A 16,087-nucleotide genomic window follows, 5' to 3' on the forward strand; every position below is an offset into this window, starting at 1 on the left:
AAGGAAAGGACCTGAACATTTTTAGAGACACAAGTCACACCCTGCATACTGATGGGACTCCCTCATGGCACACTTGAGGTCTCTCTTTCTCTCTGCCCATGCTGCTCCTTGCCTCTGCCCCTCTTGTCTTTACCAAAGTGGGAATCCACCCAACCTCAAGGCAAGTTGCATCCTTCTCCCTGCATCCAAATCAGAGCAGCCGGAGGTGAACCACCAATTTCAAAAGCAAACTCTAAGCAGAGTGCTATGTGCAAAGCATGTGACTAGGAAACAGGTTGCTGAAACAGGGAAGCCTTTTGGGAGGAATCTGAGGGTCCACAATTCTTTAAGGTTGGCCAAGCTAAGGAAAACTCCGTTTAGTTAGAACCACTGAATTATCTGCAAAGTAAATGCATTCATGGTCCTTCAACAAGTACCAAGTATATACTTGGTTCACCATTCTAAATCAAAACATATCTTCTATCTCCAGTTCCTCATGAACTGGAAAAATCTGAAAAAAAGTCCATAAAAAGGATCACTTGCCATAAAGACAACTCTAATTGTTAAAAACAGATGCAGGGGCCAGCACTGTGGCACAGCAGGTAAAACCACTGCTTGCAGTACTGGTATCCCATATGGGCGCCAGTTCAGTCCTGGCTGCTGCACTTCCAATCCAGCTCTCTGCTGTAGCCTCAGAAAGCAGTGGAAGACAGCCCAAGCCCTTGGGCCCCTGCACCCACGTGGGAGACCTGCAAGAAGCTCCTGCCTCCTGGCTTCAGATCAGTGCAGCTCTGGCTGTTGCAGCTAATTAGGGAGTGAACCAGAGGTTGAAAGACCTCTCTCTCTCTCTCTCTCCCCCCACCCCCCACTCTGCCTTTGCCTCTCTTAACTATGCTTTTCAAATAAATAAAAAATCTTTTAAAAATGGAAAATTTATTTTTAAAAAATATTTATTTATTTATTTGAAAGAGTTACACAGAGAGAAGAGAGGTAGAGAGAGAGAAAGAGAGAGAGAGAGAGAAAGAGAAAAGTCTTTCATCTGCTGGTTCACGTCCCAGATGGCTGCAATGGCCAGAGCTGTGCCAATCCGAAGCCAGGAGGCAGGAGCTTCTTGCAGGTCTCCCAAGCAAGTACAGGGGCCCAAGGGCTTGGGCTGTCTTCCACTGCTTTTTGAGGCCACAGCAGAGAGCTGGATCAGAAGTGGAGCAGCCGGATTCGAACCGGCACCCATATGGGATGGCACCATTGCAGGCGGCAGCCTTACCCGCTATGCCACAGCGCCGGCCCATATTTTTAATTGTACCAAGTGGTGAGTCAGGAAGCAGGGAGACCTGGAATGGCTTCTCCTTACAAAGCTTCCATGATGTGATCATAAGGGTCTCATGCCAGAAACCTCATCAATCTAATCATTTCTCAAAAGTCCCACCTGTAGACACTGTAAGTGGATTGTTTAAAACACCCTTAATCCATTAACTTGGGACACTTCCAAATGTGTTCTCATAAAAAATCACTTTCAGAATCAGTTTGTAAGTCCCTCAAAAAAGGAAAAACAAAAAAGGATGATTCCTTAATAGTCATCAATTTTTAACTGTAAGGCAAAAGTGAACATTATTAAGTTCAGGATATCATCTCATTCTTTGAACTTGCAAATCACTAATCCACCCACAAACAGATAGCATCACCCGGGAAATAATGAAAAAACTGAAAATGCTTCAGAAAGCACACCAGGAAAGAAAGTTTCAAAAATGTCTTAAGCAATAATGCCATCAAAAGAGTCAGTTTTAACAGTTATTTTGAAGGGATAGGCACTAATTTGGATGTTTGTGCTCTGCCATTTTCATTAAAATTAGCCTTAGTATATGAAAGCCAGGCCTTCCTTCAGTATCTGTCAAAGCTTTATTAAACTTGGTTGCCTGAATTTTTTTCAAATGAGATTTAACATTAATGGAAAAACACACTCAATGCCACTCATAAGGAAACATAAACTAAAGCAAGAATAAAGTATTTGTGGTCTATTGAATTCACAAAGATATCAGAATACTTGACGCTGGGAACTACTCAGCAAGATGGGCACTTTTAAATGCTACTGCTGGTTGTGGACATGGAAACAAACATTTCTGGCAAGGCACTTTGGCCTTTGAAACCTTCCTACTTTCTTCTTCCAGTAAACGCACTGCTAGAAGTTTGTCTTTAGAAGACACCAGTAAGCACAATCGCTTATGAAGGATGCTGTTCAATGCAGTACTATTTAGGATATTAAATGAAATAAGTACTCTCTATATATCCATTTTTCAAGCACTAAGATTGAAATAGAAACTAGAAGAATAATTAGTAGAATGACAACAAACACTTTTGAGTGTTAAAATTACTGATGCTCTTTATTTTCTGTTTCTTATTTAAATTTTCTAAATTTCTTTAATGTTTATTAATTTAATTCACTTTTAAAATATAACTATGTAAATCTTAAGTATTATTATGATACTTAAGAGTGAAAAACTAAAAGCCTTATTGTTGCCTCCCTTCCACATTCCTCTTCCTATACCACAGCCAACCATGGTTGAAGTACAAAGTGTATGATTTCTAGGACTACTGTTATATATTGATAAAATACATATGCATATAACCAAACTTTATTACTTATTTACCTGCCAATACACTATTTATCTTGTTCTGCAACTTAATTTTCTTCACTGAATGATATAGATATATTTTCATATTCATAGATATCTACCTACCTTTTTGTAAATGACTGAAGTACATTAGGAAAAGACAGAGTTTGACTTTTTTGCCTCCAGGAGAAAAGCTTATAATAAAATACTATCTCCAAATATAAGCATAATTTTGAAGAGGTGAGAGTTAAGACAAATATTCTCTTTTCATGAGAGCTTAAACAGAAGAAAAGAGTAGAGAAGATTTCATGTGCTTTAGAAACTATCTCTTGACTGCCACTCTTTCCACAGTTTCTACCACTCTAGACAAGTTCAAATCTCATTTTCCCAGGAATCCTCTTCCAAGCTATTAGTTCCAGCATGTTAACACAAAATCAGGACACATTTTTCACTTAATAGTGAAATTTTTAAATTGATTGATTGGGTTAATAAGTCTTTCCTAGGCTTCAAATCCAAACTGTGAGAGTCACAGTCTTTTCTATAACACATATGAGCAATTCCACTGAAGGATTATTCACACTATGCAAATAAATTGCTTTAGCATTTTAATTACCAAAGAAGTGGCACTCATTTTTCTCCTAGAGAAATCTACCCAAGGGACTTAACCAACCTGAGTGTTCTATGGGAATCTCAATTACAGCATGTTTAAAGTAGAACTCATCAACATTTCTCCTCTGCCCTTATTGTAGAGGTAAGAGCATCCACCCAGTTCTGCATGCCAAAGATCATTCATATATATATATATATATATATATATATATATATATACCTTGACTCTGTCCCCAACAACCTTCAAGCCTACCCCTCCTCAGTATATCTACTTCTTTACATCTTCCTACCAGGTCAGTACAAGTCATTTCTTGCTTAAGCAACTATAACTGGTCCCCACACTGGACTACTAATTGGTTCCATTTCCACTGTCATCTTTGTAGCTTCCACATCATCTCAGCATAAGGTAGCTAATTCCCTAAAATGTTCCCCAAAATGACTGACTCCTCAGTACTCTCCCTCTTAGATTGTCTTCAAGTCACATGAAAAACATGCTAGTTCTTCAAATCCTCCAACACTTTATGTCTCTGGATCTCTACACAAATCTGAGATACTCTCTTTCCCTTAATTCCTGGCCCATAGCTAGTCCAGCTTTCGGCCTAAGCTTTCGTAAGTATCACTCTGGACTTCCCGGTCACGTCATTCATCATTCTTTATTGCACTTTATTTAATGTCTGCCTTCTTTTTCACAGTGCACATTCCACAAGTGTGGTAACCTTATCTGTCCTATTCATCACTGTATTTGCAAGGGCACGCATTGTGCCTGGCATAGTAGGTGATATACAACAAATATTTGTTGAAAGAGAGCATGAATAAACAGCTATTCAGACACCAAAAGGAAATGAGATATCTTTAGGCCCTTAAAGCAAAACCATGAAACAATAAAAATGCCAACTGCATCTGGGCAGTTTTTTAACTAAGTAAAGGAGGCCGTGGCAAATGGCTATGAGAATCTACCAACTTTTAGCAAGAAACCAAGACATACTCTCTTCCAAGATTCCTGCTTATCTCCTGTGTGATGAGCTACTCAACAGTTACCTTGCTTACTTCCTTTAAGGCCCTTTTGCAGACTTCATACTTTGGAGAGTCCTTGGGCGTTTTTTGACAGATTGTCTGTAATGAAGTAAAAGCACAAAAATTATATCTTTTTTGTCAGTAAAAGCAAACAAAATTAGTTGGTTTATCTTATTATCTAACATAAATTCAATGTCAAGCCATATCCTCTTAGCAAATTTAGTGATGCTAAACACAATATGATAGATGACTATGAGGAGGATACTGAAATTCAATGAAAAACTAGGAACTACTTCTTAAACACACAGAATACAAGTAAATCCAAAGAATGGTCAAGTAAAAGGATAGACGTCAGAGGTAGGTAAGCCTGTTTTGAAATCCAAGGTCTGCTGCCTATTAGTTATTCAACTTTGAGCAAGTCACTGACCCTGCTGTCTTTATAAGCCTCAGTTTCCTCATCTGTAAAATGGAGTAATGCCAAATACATCATAAAATTGTTGCAAGGGTCAAGTAACTAACGAAAAGCTCTTTATGAGGGCTTGGCATACAGTAGGCCCTTAGTGAATATTAGTTACTTTAATGTCACCATAATCATTATTATTCAGATTAACCAATTTGTGGACGATAGAATGTAAATAAAAAGATCAAGTGAAGGGGTCTGCTCTATGGTATAGTTGGCCACTGCCTGTGGTACAGACACCCTATATGGGCATCGGTTTGAGTCCCAGCTTCTCCACTTCTAATCTGGCTCCCTGCTAATGTGCCTGGGAAGGCAGCAGAAGATGGCCCAGGTGCTTGGACACCTGTACCCACATGGGTAACCCAGAGGGAGCTCTGGCTGTTACAGCCATTTGGGGAATGAACCAGAGGATGGGAGATCTCTCTCTCTCTCTGTTTCTCCCTCTCTCTCTGTAACTCTTTTTTTTTAAAGATTTACTTTTATTTTATTTGAAAGACAGAGTTACAGAGAGGCAGACAGTAAGAGAGAGCTGGGTCTTCCAGCTGCTGGTTCACTTCCCAAATAGCCACAACAGCCAGAACCCAGCTGATCTTACCTGAAGCCAGGAGCCAAGGGCTTCTTACAGGTCTCCCACACTGGTGCAGGGGCCCAAGCACTTGAGCCATCCTCCACTGCCTTCCCAGGTACATTAGAAGGGAGCTGGACTGGAAGTGGAGCAGCTGGGACTTGAACCAGCGCCCACATGGGATAGTGACACTGCAGACAGGGGCTTTGACCCACTGTGTCACAGTGCCAGCCCCTATAACTTTCTTAAAAAAATACAAAACAAAAAAGATTAAGGGGAAAAGGCTGCTAAGTTTCTTCTTGATATATTTATGCTGAGAAACTTCATCATTGATGATAAAATTGAATTCAATATAACTTTTGAAACTATTCAAAGCCTGGAGAACTATAATTGTTACAAATGTTCATCTCAATTAGAACATTTAATGAAATTTCTAAATGAAGTAAAATTGAAAATACAGTATTTTAAGAACATTTTAGATTTTTTTAACTGCCCAGATTCTCAAATAGGCATTAACCAGAGGTAAGGCAACTAGCAAGTCATTGACCTTAAATGTGATGAGCACGGGCCTGTAAATGAGAGTCTGGGGTCAAAATTGTAATATGTGATATGTGAGAAGCAGAGGTCATTACCTCTGGGTTTACACGAAAGGTTCTGTGTTGACTCTGACATGCTGCAACACATGCACACATAAGAAATATAACACATACACACAAGTGAAGCAAGGTCTGTATGAGAAAATATTTAATCATATCGTGACCCATGTATATTATCACATGCATGTTCTATGTCCCTTTTCAAAAACACCGTTCATGATTCAAAACTAAATTTCACAACCCACTAACGCGTATAAAAGTAACATGAAAAATACTGGTTTGAATCTGTGAGAGCATGAGTGGACATTTTCCTTGCAGTGGGCTAAATTATGACTAGCAAGCCCACATCCCATATTTGAGTGCCTGGAACTGAGTCTTGCTTTTCTCTCTCTCTTCTTTTTCTTTCTTCCTTCCTTCCTCCCCCCCTTTCTTCTTTCCTTTTTTTAAAAAAGATTAATTCATTTTATTTGAAAGTCAGAGTTATAGAGACAGAGGGAGAGACAGAAAGAGAGAAACTTCCATCTAATGGTTCACTGCCCAAATCATCGCAATAGCCAGTGCTGGGCCAGGCCGAAGCCAGGCTTCTCCCAAGTCTCCCATATGTGTAGCAGCCATCTTCAGATGCTTTCCCAGGCCATTAGCAGGGAGTTGGACTGGAAGTACAGCAGCTGGGACAGGCGCCCATATGGCTATGCCTATGTGACTATGCCACAACTCTGGTCCCTGCCTCCACTTTCAACCACCTTCCTTTTAATTCACCCAGGAGGCAACAGGTGATGGCCCAAGCACTTGGTTTTCAGACAACCACTTGGGAGACCCACATGGAGTTCCTGGCTCCTGGCCCAGCCCCAGTTGATGTGGGTATCTGAGGACTGAATCAGCAGATCAAAGGTATCTCTCTCTCTCTCTCTCTTTCTCTGCTTCCCTCTTTCTCTCTCTCTTTTTTTTTTTTTTTTTTTGACAGGCAGAGTGGACAGTGAGAGAGAGAGACAGAGAGAAAGGTCTTCCTTTGCCATTGGTTCACCCTCCAGTGGCTGCCGTGGCCGGCGCGCTATGGCCGGTGCACCACGCTGATCCGAAGCCAGGAGCCAGGTGTTTCTCCTGGTCTCCCATGGGGTGCAGGGCCCAAGCACTTGGGCCATCCTCCACTGCACTCCCGGGCCACAGCAGAGAGCTGGCCTGGAAGAAGGGCAACAGGGACAGAATCCGCCGCCCCGACCGACCAGGACTAGAACCCGGTGTGCCGGCGCCGCAAGGCGGAGGACTAGCCTAGTGAGCCACGGCGCTGGCCTCCCTCTTTCTCTTTCAAACAAACAAATAAAACCTAATAACAATTTTTAAAACATTGATGAGAGCAGGCATCTCTGCTGGAATTCATATGCTGAAATTTTATATAAAAATTTGTACTTACATTAATTTTGTAAGAAAGAACCTTAAACTGGCATATGACCCAATAAAAAGTTGGATACCATTGGATGGGCAGGCATGGCATAAATCTCCAACATTGTATAAAATGATATATTAGACTTTGGAATCCCATTCTATTCAAGGAATTTTCTTAAAATTCAACAGAAAAGATTTAAAAGACTAGGAGATCACAACATACATTTTCCCTTGTTTCCTTAGATTCTAAGAAAACAAGGGCACAATGTATTTTCAAATGGAGAAAAAGAACTCTGAAAATTCAAATCTAATATTACAAAAAATATTACATTTACAAAGTATACGGCTCACTAGGCTAATCCTCCGCCTTGCGGCGCCAGCACACCGGGTTCTAGTCCCGGTCGGGGAGCCGGATTCTGTCCCGGTTGCCCCTCTTCCAAGCCAGCTCTCTGCTGTGGCCAGGGAGTGCAGAGGAGGATGGCCCAAGTGCTTGGGCCCTGCACCCCATGGGAGACCAGGAGAAACACCTGGCTCCTGCCATCGGATCAGCGTGGTGCGCCGGCCGCGGCGGCCATTGGAGGGTGAACCAACGGCAAAGGAAGACCTTTCTCTCTGTCTCTCTCTCTCACTGTCCACTCTGCCTGTCAAAAAATTAAAAAAAAATTTTTGAAATATTTTTCAATATAGACCAGTATCACATATTTATAAAAGTATTAATATGAAGTAAACTTCCATAAGCCAAAATTTGGTATTGATAACCTAGCTACCATCTATCTTTAGATATAAGTATTAAACTCAAAAAACAAATTAGCAAACTTTTGAAAACTACAAGTTTCTCAATACTTATGCAAAAGATCAATTTCTAAATTACACAGGACCGGGCACTGGGAAGAATATAAAAGTAGACTCGGGTGAACCTGGAGAGTATCATGGTGCTATGAATTCTGAAGTAACTGAAAAAAAGCTTTCCAACAAAACTGTAGTGAAGTAAACAAATGACTAAGATTCCATGCTTTATAATTTAAAATTCCACTTTTCTTTTAAAAAAATCTTTTAAAATTTATGATGGAATAAAGAAAATGGAATTACTTTGTAATTTTACTCAAACACAATTTTTTCTATTTTTTAATCCTTTGTTTTGATTTATAAAAATCAAGCATGCATGTAAAAATCTATATATCAACATGATGATCCAATTGTATTTTATTCTTTTTTAATTTATTAAAAAAGATTTATTTTGAGCCGGCGCCACGGCTCACTAGGCTAATCCTCCACCTGTGGTACCGGCACCCAGGTTCTAGTCCCAGTTGGGGCGCCGGATTCTGTCCCAGTTGCTCCTTTTCCAATCCAGCTCTCTGTGGCCTGGGAGTGCAGTGGAAGATGGCCCAGGTCCTTGGGCCCTGCACCCGCATGGCAGACCAGGGGAAGCACCTGGCTCCTGGCTTCAGATCGGCGCAGCGCACCAGCCACGGTGGCCATTTTGGGGGTGAACCAACGGAAAGAAGACCTTTCTCTCTGTCTCTTTCTCTCTCTCACTGTCTAACTCTGCCTGTCGAAAAAATAAATAAATAAAAATAGAAAAGATTTATTTTGGGTATCAGCACTGTACACAGTGGGTTAAGCCATCGTCTGCAGTGCTGGCATTTATGTGAGTGCCAATTTGAGTCCTGGCTGCTCCACTTCCTTTCCAAGCTCCCTGCTAATGTGTCTGTGAAATCAGCGGAAGATGGCCCAAGTCCTTGGGCCCCTACCACCCACATGGATGACCTGGATGAAGCTCTTGGCCCCTAGCTTTGGCCTGGTCCAGCTCTGGCTACTGTGGCTATATGGGGAGTAGACTAGTGGATGGACCATCTCTCTTTCTCTCTGTCACTCCCTGTCTCTCTGAAACTCTTTCAAATACATAAATAAATCTAAACAATAGATTCAGTTTGTTCATCTGAAAGACAGAGTTACAGAGAGAGAGAGAGAGAGAGAGAGAGAGAGAGAGAGAGAGAGAAGGAGGTCTTCCATCTGCTGGTTCACTACCTAAATTGCTGCAAGAGCCAGGGTTGGGCAAGGTCGAAGCCAGGAGCCAGGAGCTTCCTCCAGGTCCATGTGAGTACAGGGGGCCAAGTGCTTGAGCTGCCCTCCGCTCCCTTCTCAGGCACATTATTAAGGAGCTAGGTCACAAGTGGAGCAGCTGGGACTTGAATAGTTGTCCATATAGGATGCTGACATTGCAAGTGGCAGCTTTACCACAACTCTGGCCTCAGTGATCCAATTTTAAAGTACAGCTGTGACAATTTATTCTACTTAGATTAAGATGAGGCCACTTGGCCCATTGGCCATGTGCACCTGCGGCAGGCCACCTGGTTTTTATCCCATTGCTGTCCCTGCTCCACCAGCTGTTGCAGATCCAACGCAACCAGAGAGCAGGCCCTCCAGGCCTCACCCTTGCTGCCTTCCCAGCTGCACTCCACACCTAACAGTCTCTGCGCAGTTCTCCCAATCATGATCTGCCATTATTCTATATAAAACACTTGTTTTCTTCACGAGTGCTGCCTAACACAAGAAGGATGCTGAGTTTCCGAAACACACTTTGCATGAAACACAATAGGTGCAAGTTCATGCCTTACAGTGTTGAACACAGTCTCAATCCCACTCAAATGGAAGCACTAGAGCATCATTCCAGATGAAGGGATCTGAGCATCAATCTGAAGAAACAAGGCCCAAACAGAGTAGCCTGTCCAAATTCATCTGCCCAGTGGCCAATCCAAAAGAGTCCAGGCCTTCTGGACAGCAAGAAATCAGTTATTTTTTCCACTAAAAATGTGGAGTAGGTAGATAATGTAATCAAATTTCTTCAGAGTGAGCACATAAGTCTAAATTAAAGATAATTTCCAGAGACTTCAAAATTTTCCAACCGAATCTCTCCTTTTCACTTGATTAGGGGATTTTATAGAAAGGACACGCAATCATTTCAGTAGAATAACAATAATTTTCTTAATCAGGTTTAAGGAGACACAGCTTATCCACAGAAGAAAAAGCCAGCAGATCATGTCTTACATCCATCAGCAGGGGGAGGCGGGTCACCCTCTGCATGGGGAGGATGAGAAAAGAGATCATAGGTAAGTTCCTACAGTCTTCGTGGGACTCGATCCTTGACAACACTTCCTTAAAGGAGGGATTGGTGGCTCTGAGGGAAAACAAAGCAAAAAGAAACTTCAAAATACATCCTCTTTAAGAAACAGGTAAAGATATATTACAAAATATGCTCATATATTATCAATGAGTTTTTAATATATGAAAACAACACAAACACAATTACACAGCCAAATGGATGGCTTGTTTGCCTTTTATGAGGATACTTCAAAAAGTTCATGGAAAATGGAATTAAAAGATATTTATTTGGGTACAAAAATTTTGAAATACAGACACATTTTTTATAATATGCATTTTCCATGAAATTTCTAAAGACTTCTTGTATATTCAAGGCTGAATATAAGGTATGAGTTTCATATAATAACATCAGTATGGTAAAACAAAGCATGAGTTAGAAATTTGTAGACATGAAAAGTAAACAAAGAGGCGGGGCTGGCGCCATGCTGCAGTAGGTTAATCCTCTGCCTGCTGTGCCAGAATCCCATATGGGCACTGGTTCCAGCCCCGGCTGCTCCACTTCCAGTCCAGCTCTCTGCTAAGGCCTGGGAAAGCAGAAGATGGCCCAACTTGGGCCCCTGCACCCACGTGGGAGACCAGGAAGAAGCACCTGGCTCCTGGTTTCGAACCAGCGCAGCTCCAGCCATTGCAGCCATTTGGAGAGTGAACCAATGGAAGGAAGACCTTTCTGTCTCTCCCTCTCACTGTCTATAACTCTCACTCTCAAACAAAATAAATAAAAACAATCTTTAAAAAAGGTAAACAAAGAGGCAATGTTATCATAATTACAAACATACCAATTAAAAATTAGTTACATATTAGATCTCTCAATTGATCATCCATAAATATATTCCATTAATAAGACATCAAATAAACCTCTCTCTAGACCTAGACAACAACCTAAGGAAATGTCAGACTGGCCTTATCCTTGAGTTTGGCCTTTTCTAAAGTTCTTCTTTCTAAAACAGAAAACCAGCCAAAATATTTCTCTTCCTCTCTTACTGATGTAACAACAGTGATAATACTATCATACATTTTTAGGAACCCCGGATAGCTACTCCAACATATATTTTCTCTCATGTAGAGCAACCTACATATCTTTTAAGGGAAGCCAGGTAGAGATTCCAGTGAGACAATGGAGCTCAGAAAGGTCCCTCATTTGCCACAGAATAAAGATTTAGTAATTGGCAGACAGAAAAAAAAATTTCACAGAGATCTCATTCAGGGCCAGGCTCCTCAAACTGTATCTCTCACCTTTCTTCACCCTGAGTAGCTCTGTAGAGCTCCACTGGCACTTTCCATCCCAGAATAGCAAATTAAATTACATAAGAAAAAATATTATTTATTTACTTATTTGAGAGGCAGAAAGAGAGAAAGAGAACTCCCACTTACTAGTTCACTCTAAACGCTATAACAGCCGGAGCTGAGCCAGGGCGAAAAACATAATCCAGGCATCCCTGTGGGTTCCAGAAACCCAATTACTAGAGCCAACATCACTGCCTCCTAGAGATTACATTAGCAGAATGCTGGAATCAGAAGCCAAAGTGGGGTATGGAACCCAGGTGCTCTGGTATGGGACAAGGGCATCTTTACAGACATCGTCACCCCTTTCTAATTTCTTACCCTAACAGCTTTGAAAAGATTTTCAAGAACTTAAAAAAAAAGAATCCAACTCTACACTGATTATATAATTAAATCACTCAAGCACAGGTTTCCTTTCCCACCCTCTCCCCCTAAAGACTCTGGTTAGCCAGGGACAGACTCTGGGTATTGTTCTATTGTTCGATCCTTTTAAAGGATTCCAGGCGTTTCTAACCTGCAGCTGAAGTTGAAAGTCACTGCTCTAACCTAAGCAACAAAGCTCTGAAAACACAATGCTGATTTCCATGTGAAAGCACTCATGACAGTATCATTAAGTTAATTCAGATAAAAACCTTTGAGTCACAACAAATGCATAGAACTACATATTCATCTTTTTTTTTTTTTTTTAACCCTGCAAAGCAAAATGAAAGCCGAACTTAGTTCTAATGCCAGGCTTCGTTTTCAAACATGAACTTGCATTCTCTGTTACAGAGCGGCCTCTGTCCCTGACTGAGGGGTTCCCAGCAGGATGCTGGGCTGAAGTGAGTGGGGAGGGGCTGATTTTGCCCCAGGGGACCTTCCCCCAAATCTACAAACACTTTTGGCATCTAATGGGGAGAGGCCAGGAATGCTGTTGGACATCCTGCAAGGCACAGGACAGCCCCCCACAACAAAGCCCCATCCAGACCAAAATGTCAATGGTGTGGACAAACCCTGCTTTATATTAAAAACCTCATTTGGGTTTGGCAGCTCTGGGTTTTCCACCCTGCTCGTATGAGAATTTCATGAGGATGTGGAGCAGGGAGAAGGCATAATCAACCCTTCTCAACAACATGGGGCTGGCTCCAGCCTTTGCCTCTAAGCAGCCAGGAGGCACTCTTCAGCAACCTCTCTCCTCCCCAGGGATCACACTCATCGCACAAAAGCTGAAGGGAGCTTCATGCAAAGATCATAGAAACCACAGCTCACAGAAAGGGCAGCAAAGGAGAATGGCAAGCCAGTCCCCTAGACCGGATTTAAAGCAATGTACATAACTATGTTGTAAAATAAACTGCTACCTGTGGTGCACGGGGCCCCTGAAAACATTACAATATAGACACTACTGAGAATCAGTGACTCTTTCAATGATAGAGATGGCCTGTATCAAGACTCAGCAACCTATAAAAGACAGAAAGATATGGGGTATGTGTGATTGGAGGCAAAGGGATGGATTTAATGCTTGAGTCTTTTTTGTTGTATAATTAAAATCTTCAAAAAAATTTTGTAATCCTATTACTTTCCTTCAGACCTTCCCTCCTCTCCTTAGCTCTAACTACCCAGGAGGGGAATTATCAGTTCCTATAAACAACTTACTAACAGTTGTCAGATGGCAGGAGATTAAAACAACAGAGAAAATCCTGAACCCCAGCTTCTTGCTTAGCCTCAGGCAAAAGTCTTTTTTTTTTTTTTAAAGATTTATTTATTTGAAAGTCAAAGGTACACAGAGAGAGAATGGAAAGCAGAGAGAGAGAGAGAGAGAGAGAGAGAGGGAGGGAGGTCTTCCATATGCTGTTTCATTCCCCAAATGACCACAAGGGCCAGAGCTGTGCCAATCCGAAGCCAGAAGCCAGGAGCTTTGTCCAGGTCTCCAAGGTGGGTGCCGGACCCAAGGACTTGGGCCATCTACTGCTTTCCCAGGCCATAGCAGACAGCTGGATCAGAAGTGGGGCAGCCAGGACTTGAACCGGCACCCATTTGGGATGCTGCTGTGAGGAGTCAAATGAGTTATAGGCAGTCAGGATGGTCTCCTGGAAGAAATTTGGAATAGTGAGGTGCCTGCTCCCCTTAAAAGCTTATTTTTAGCAGATCAAAGCGTCTTGCTTCCTCAGACATCTCCAAATTTACAAATTTACCATGAGAATAGCAAGGGAGTGCTGACTGCATCTGAGCTCCCAGTTGTGGTGAAGGCAGGTTACCTATCCCCCTCTTCTGGATTTTATTTTGTGAGCAAACCAGATAGGATAAAGGATTGGAAATCTGTCTTGATGGGTTTTGTCCTGCTTGGTAACTGACCACCAATCTGATTGTCAAGGTTTTTTTTCTTTCTAAATTGTACTTAAAAACCCGAATGCTACTGGGGGGTGGGGGTGTTCTTTCCTCTCTTGGAAGTCCCCCTCCATGCTGCTCTGGCTGGAGGTCTTTGCCTCCAATAAATACTTTTAAATTCCTTGGCCATCGGCTTAGAAATTCTTCTTCCATGCAAGACAAAGAACAAAGGTAACAATAATTTCTCTGCCATTGTTTTCCTGTAACACTGGCACTGCAGGTGGTGGCTTTACAGGCCACAGTGCTGGCCCCACAAAATTTTTTTTTTTTTTTTGACAGGCAGAGTGGACAGTGAGAGAGAGTGACAGAGAGAAAGGTCTTTGCCGTTGGTTCACCCTCCAATGGCCGCCACGGCTGGCGCGCTGCGGCCGGCGCACCGCGCTGATCCGATGGCAGGAGCCAGGTACTTATCCTGGTCTCCCATGGGGTGCAGGGCCCAAGCACTTGGGCCATCCTCCACTGCACTCCCGGGCCACAGCAGAGAGCTGGCCTGGAAGAGGGGCAACCGGGACAGAATCCAGCACCCCGACTGGGACTAGAACCTGGTGTGCCGGCGCCGCAAGGCGGAGGATTAGCCTAGTGAGCCGTGGCGCCGGCCCTCCACAAAACTCTTAGTCATCAGTTACTGGCTTAGAAAGCTGGGGAGTCAGGAATGATGAGCAAGCTGCAGTCCTTCAGTAATTACAAAACAAAGCAGAGCAAACAAGCAAAAACCAAAAACAAGCAAACAAAAAATAAGGAAATGGACCAGCATTTGGCGTACTGTTGAGACACTACTTGGGACACACACAATCCATATCTGAGTGCTTGGGTTCAAGTCCCAGCTCCACTCCCTATTCTAGCTTCCTGTAAGTACACACCTTGGGAAGCAGGGAACAGTTCAAGTACTTGGTCCCTGTCACCCATGTGGGAGACCTGCCTGGAGTTTTCAACTCCTGCCCCAGCCCTGTCTATTGTTTGCATTTGTGGGGTGAACCAGCAGATGGGAGGTCTCTGTTTATCTCTGTCTCTGTCTTTGAAATAACATGAAAACTAAATAAGAAACTACAACAAGGACAAAAAAAAAAAAAAACAAACCATCTCATAAGGGCTTTCGAGAGAAAATTCTCAAAAGGTAGATTTTTCTATTTAGACACCTTCACTCTAAACATAATCCTCTTAAACATTTCTTCACTGGAAATAACCTTCCAGGGAACATTTTCTAAATATAATTTAAGAAATCAATTAATTTCAATCAATGTGGCCTAATTAAATCTAGGTGAGCTTTAAGCTATAGCATCCAATATAGCTTACAACAATTTTTGTAGTGTTCGTTGCTGGTAGACTTCATTTGTGCAGTATTTCACGTATGGGTCAAACGTGGAAGCCGTGTGTTTTTCCACAATGTCGCTTATATCATCTATGAAGATATTATTCTGGTGTCTTGCTTCCAACTCTGTAAAGAATCTGAAGAAAAAAAAAAACACCAAAGGAATGGAAAGCATTTACACTTCTTCCCTATCCTCAATACACAACAGTTTATTCTCATGTAATACTATCATACAGGGTCTGAAAGTATCAACTGTGCAGAGTAACAACTTGAAAAGATCCAAAAGCCACAGACATTTGGCCAAGTGGTTAAGCCATGGGTTGGCCTGCAAGGCCTATCAGAGTGCCTAGGTGTGAATCCCAGCTCTGTCTTGATTCCAGCTTCCTGCTGGTATATAATCTGGGAAGCACCAGTGATGGTTCCTTCTACACCCATGGTTTGGTATTGCCAGGGTCATAGCAGGAATTTGGGAAGTAAACTAATGGATGAAAACACTCTTCCTCTGATACCCTCCCTACCACCCTCCCTCAAATAAATTTATTTATTAAAATCCTCTTTAAAAATAAAAAATTGAAAACTTTGTCCAAATTTAAATCTACCACATTAACCCTTTAACATATTCAAGTATTTGGATTAAAACATTGATAACCTGGGGCTGGTGCTCTGGTGTAGTGGGTTAAGCTGCAGCCCACAGTGCCAGCATCCCATATGGGTGCCAGTTCAAGTCCTTGCTGCTCCACTTCTGATCCAGCTCCC

The 16,087-nt window shown here is 42.1% G+C and overlaps 1 protein-coding gene across 1 annotated transcript in view; it reads right to left on the reverse strand.

The window, feature by feature from the left end:
* Nucleotides 1-16,087, reverse strand: part of ARHGEF26 (Rho guanine nucleotide exchange factor 26) — a 133,479-nt gene that overhangs the window by 42,588 nt on the left and 74,804 nt on the right. The window contains exons 7-9 of the mRNA XM_017346853.3: nt 15,316-15,468; nt 10,264-10,393; nt 4,236-4,310 (exon numbers count right to left, since the gene is read on the reverse strand). Coding sequence (XP_017202342.2) covers nt 4,236-4,310; nt 10,264-10,393; nt 15,316-15,468 — 358 coding nt within the window. The remainder of the gene's footprint in view (nt 1-4,235; nt 4,311-10,263; nt 10,394-15,315; nt 15,469-16,087) is intronic.

The sequence above is a fragment of the Oryctolagus cuniculus genome, chromosome 4 (genome assembly GCF_964237555.1).
Source record: "Oryctolagus cuniculus chromosome 4, mOryCun1.1, whole genome shotgun sequence".
Taxonomy (NCBI): domain Eukaryota; kingdom Metazoa; phylum Chordata; class Mammalia; order Lagomorpha; family Leporidae; genus Oryctolagus; species Oryctolagus cuniculus.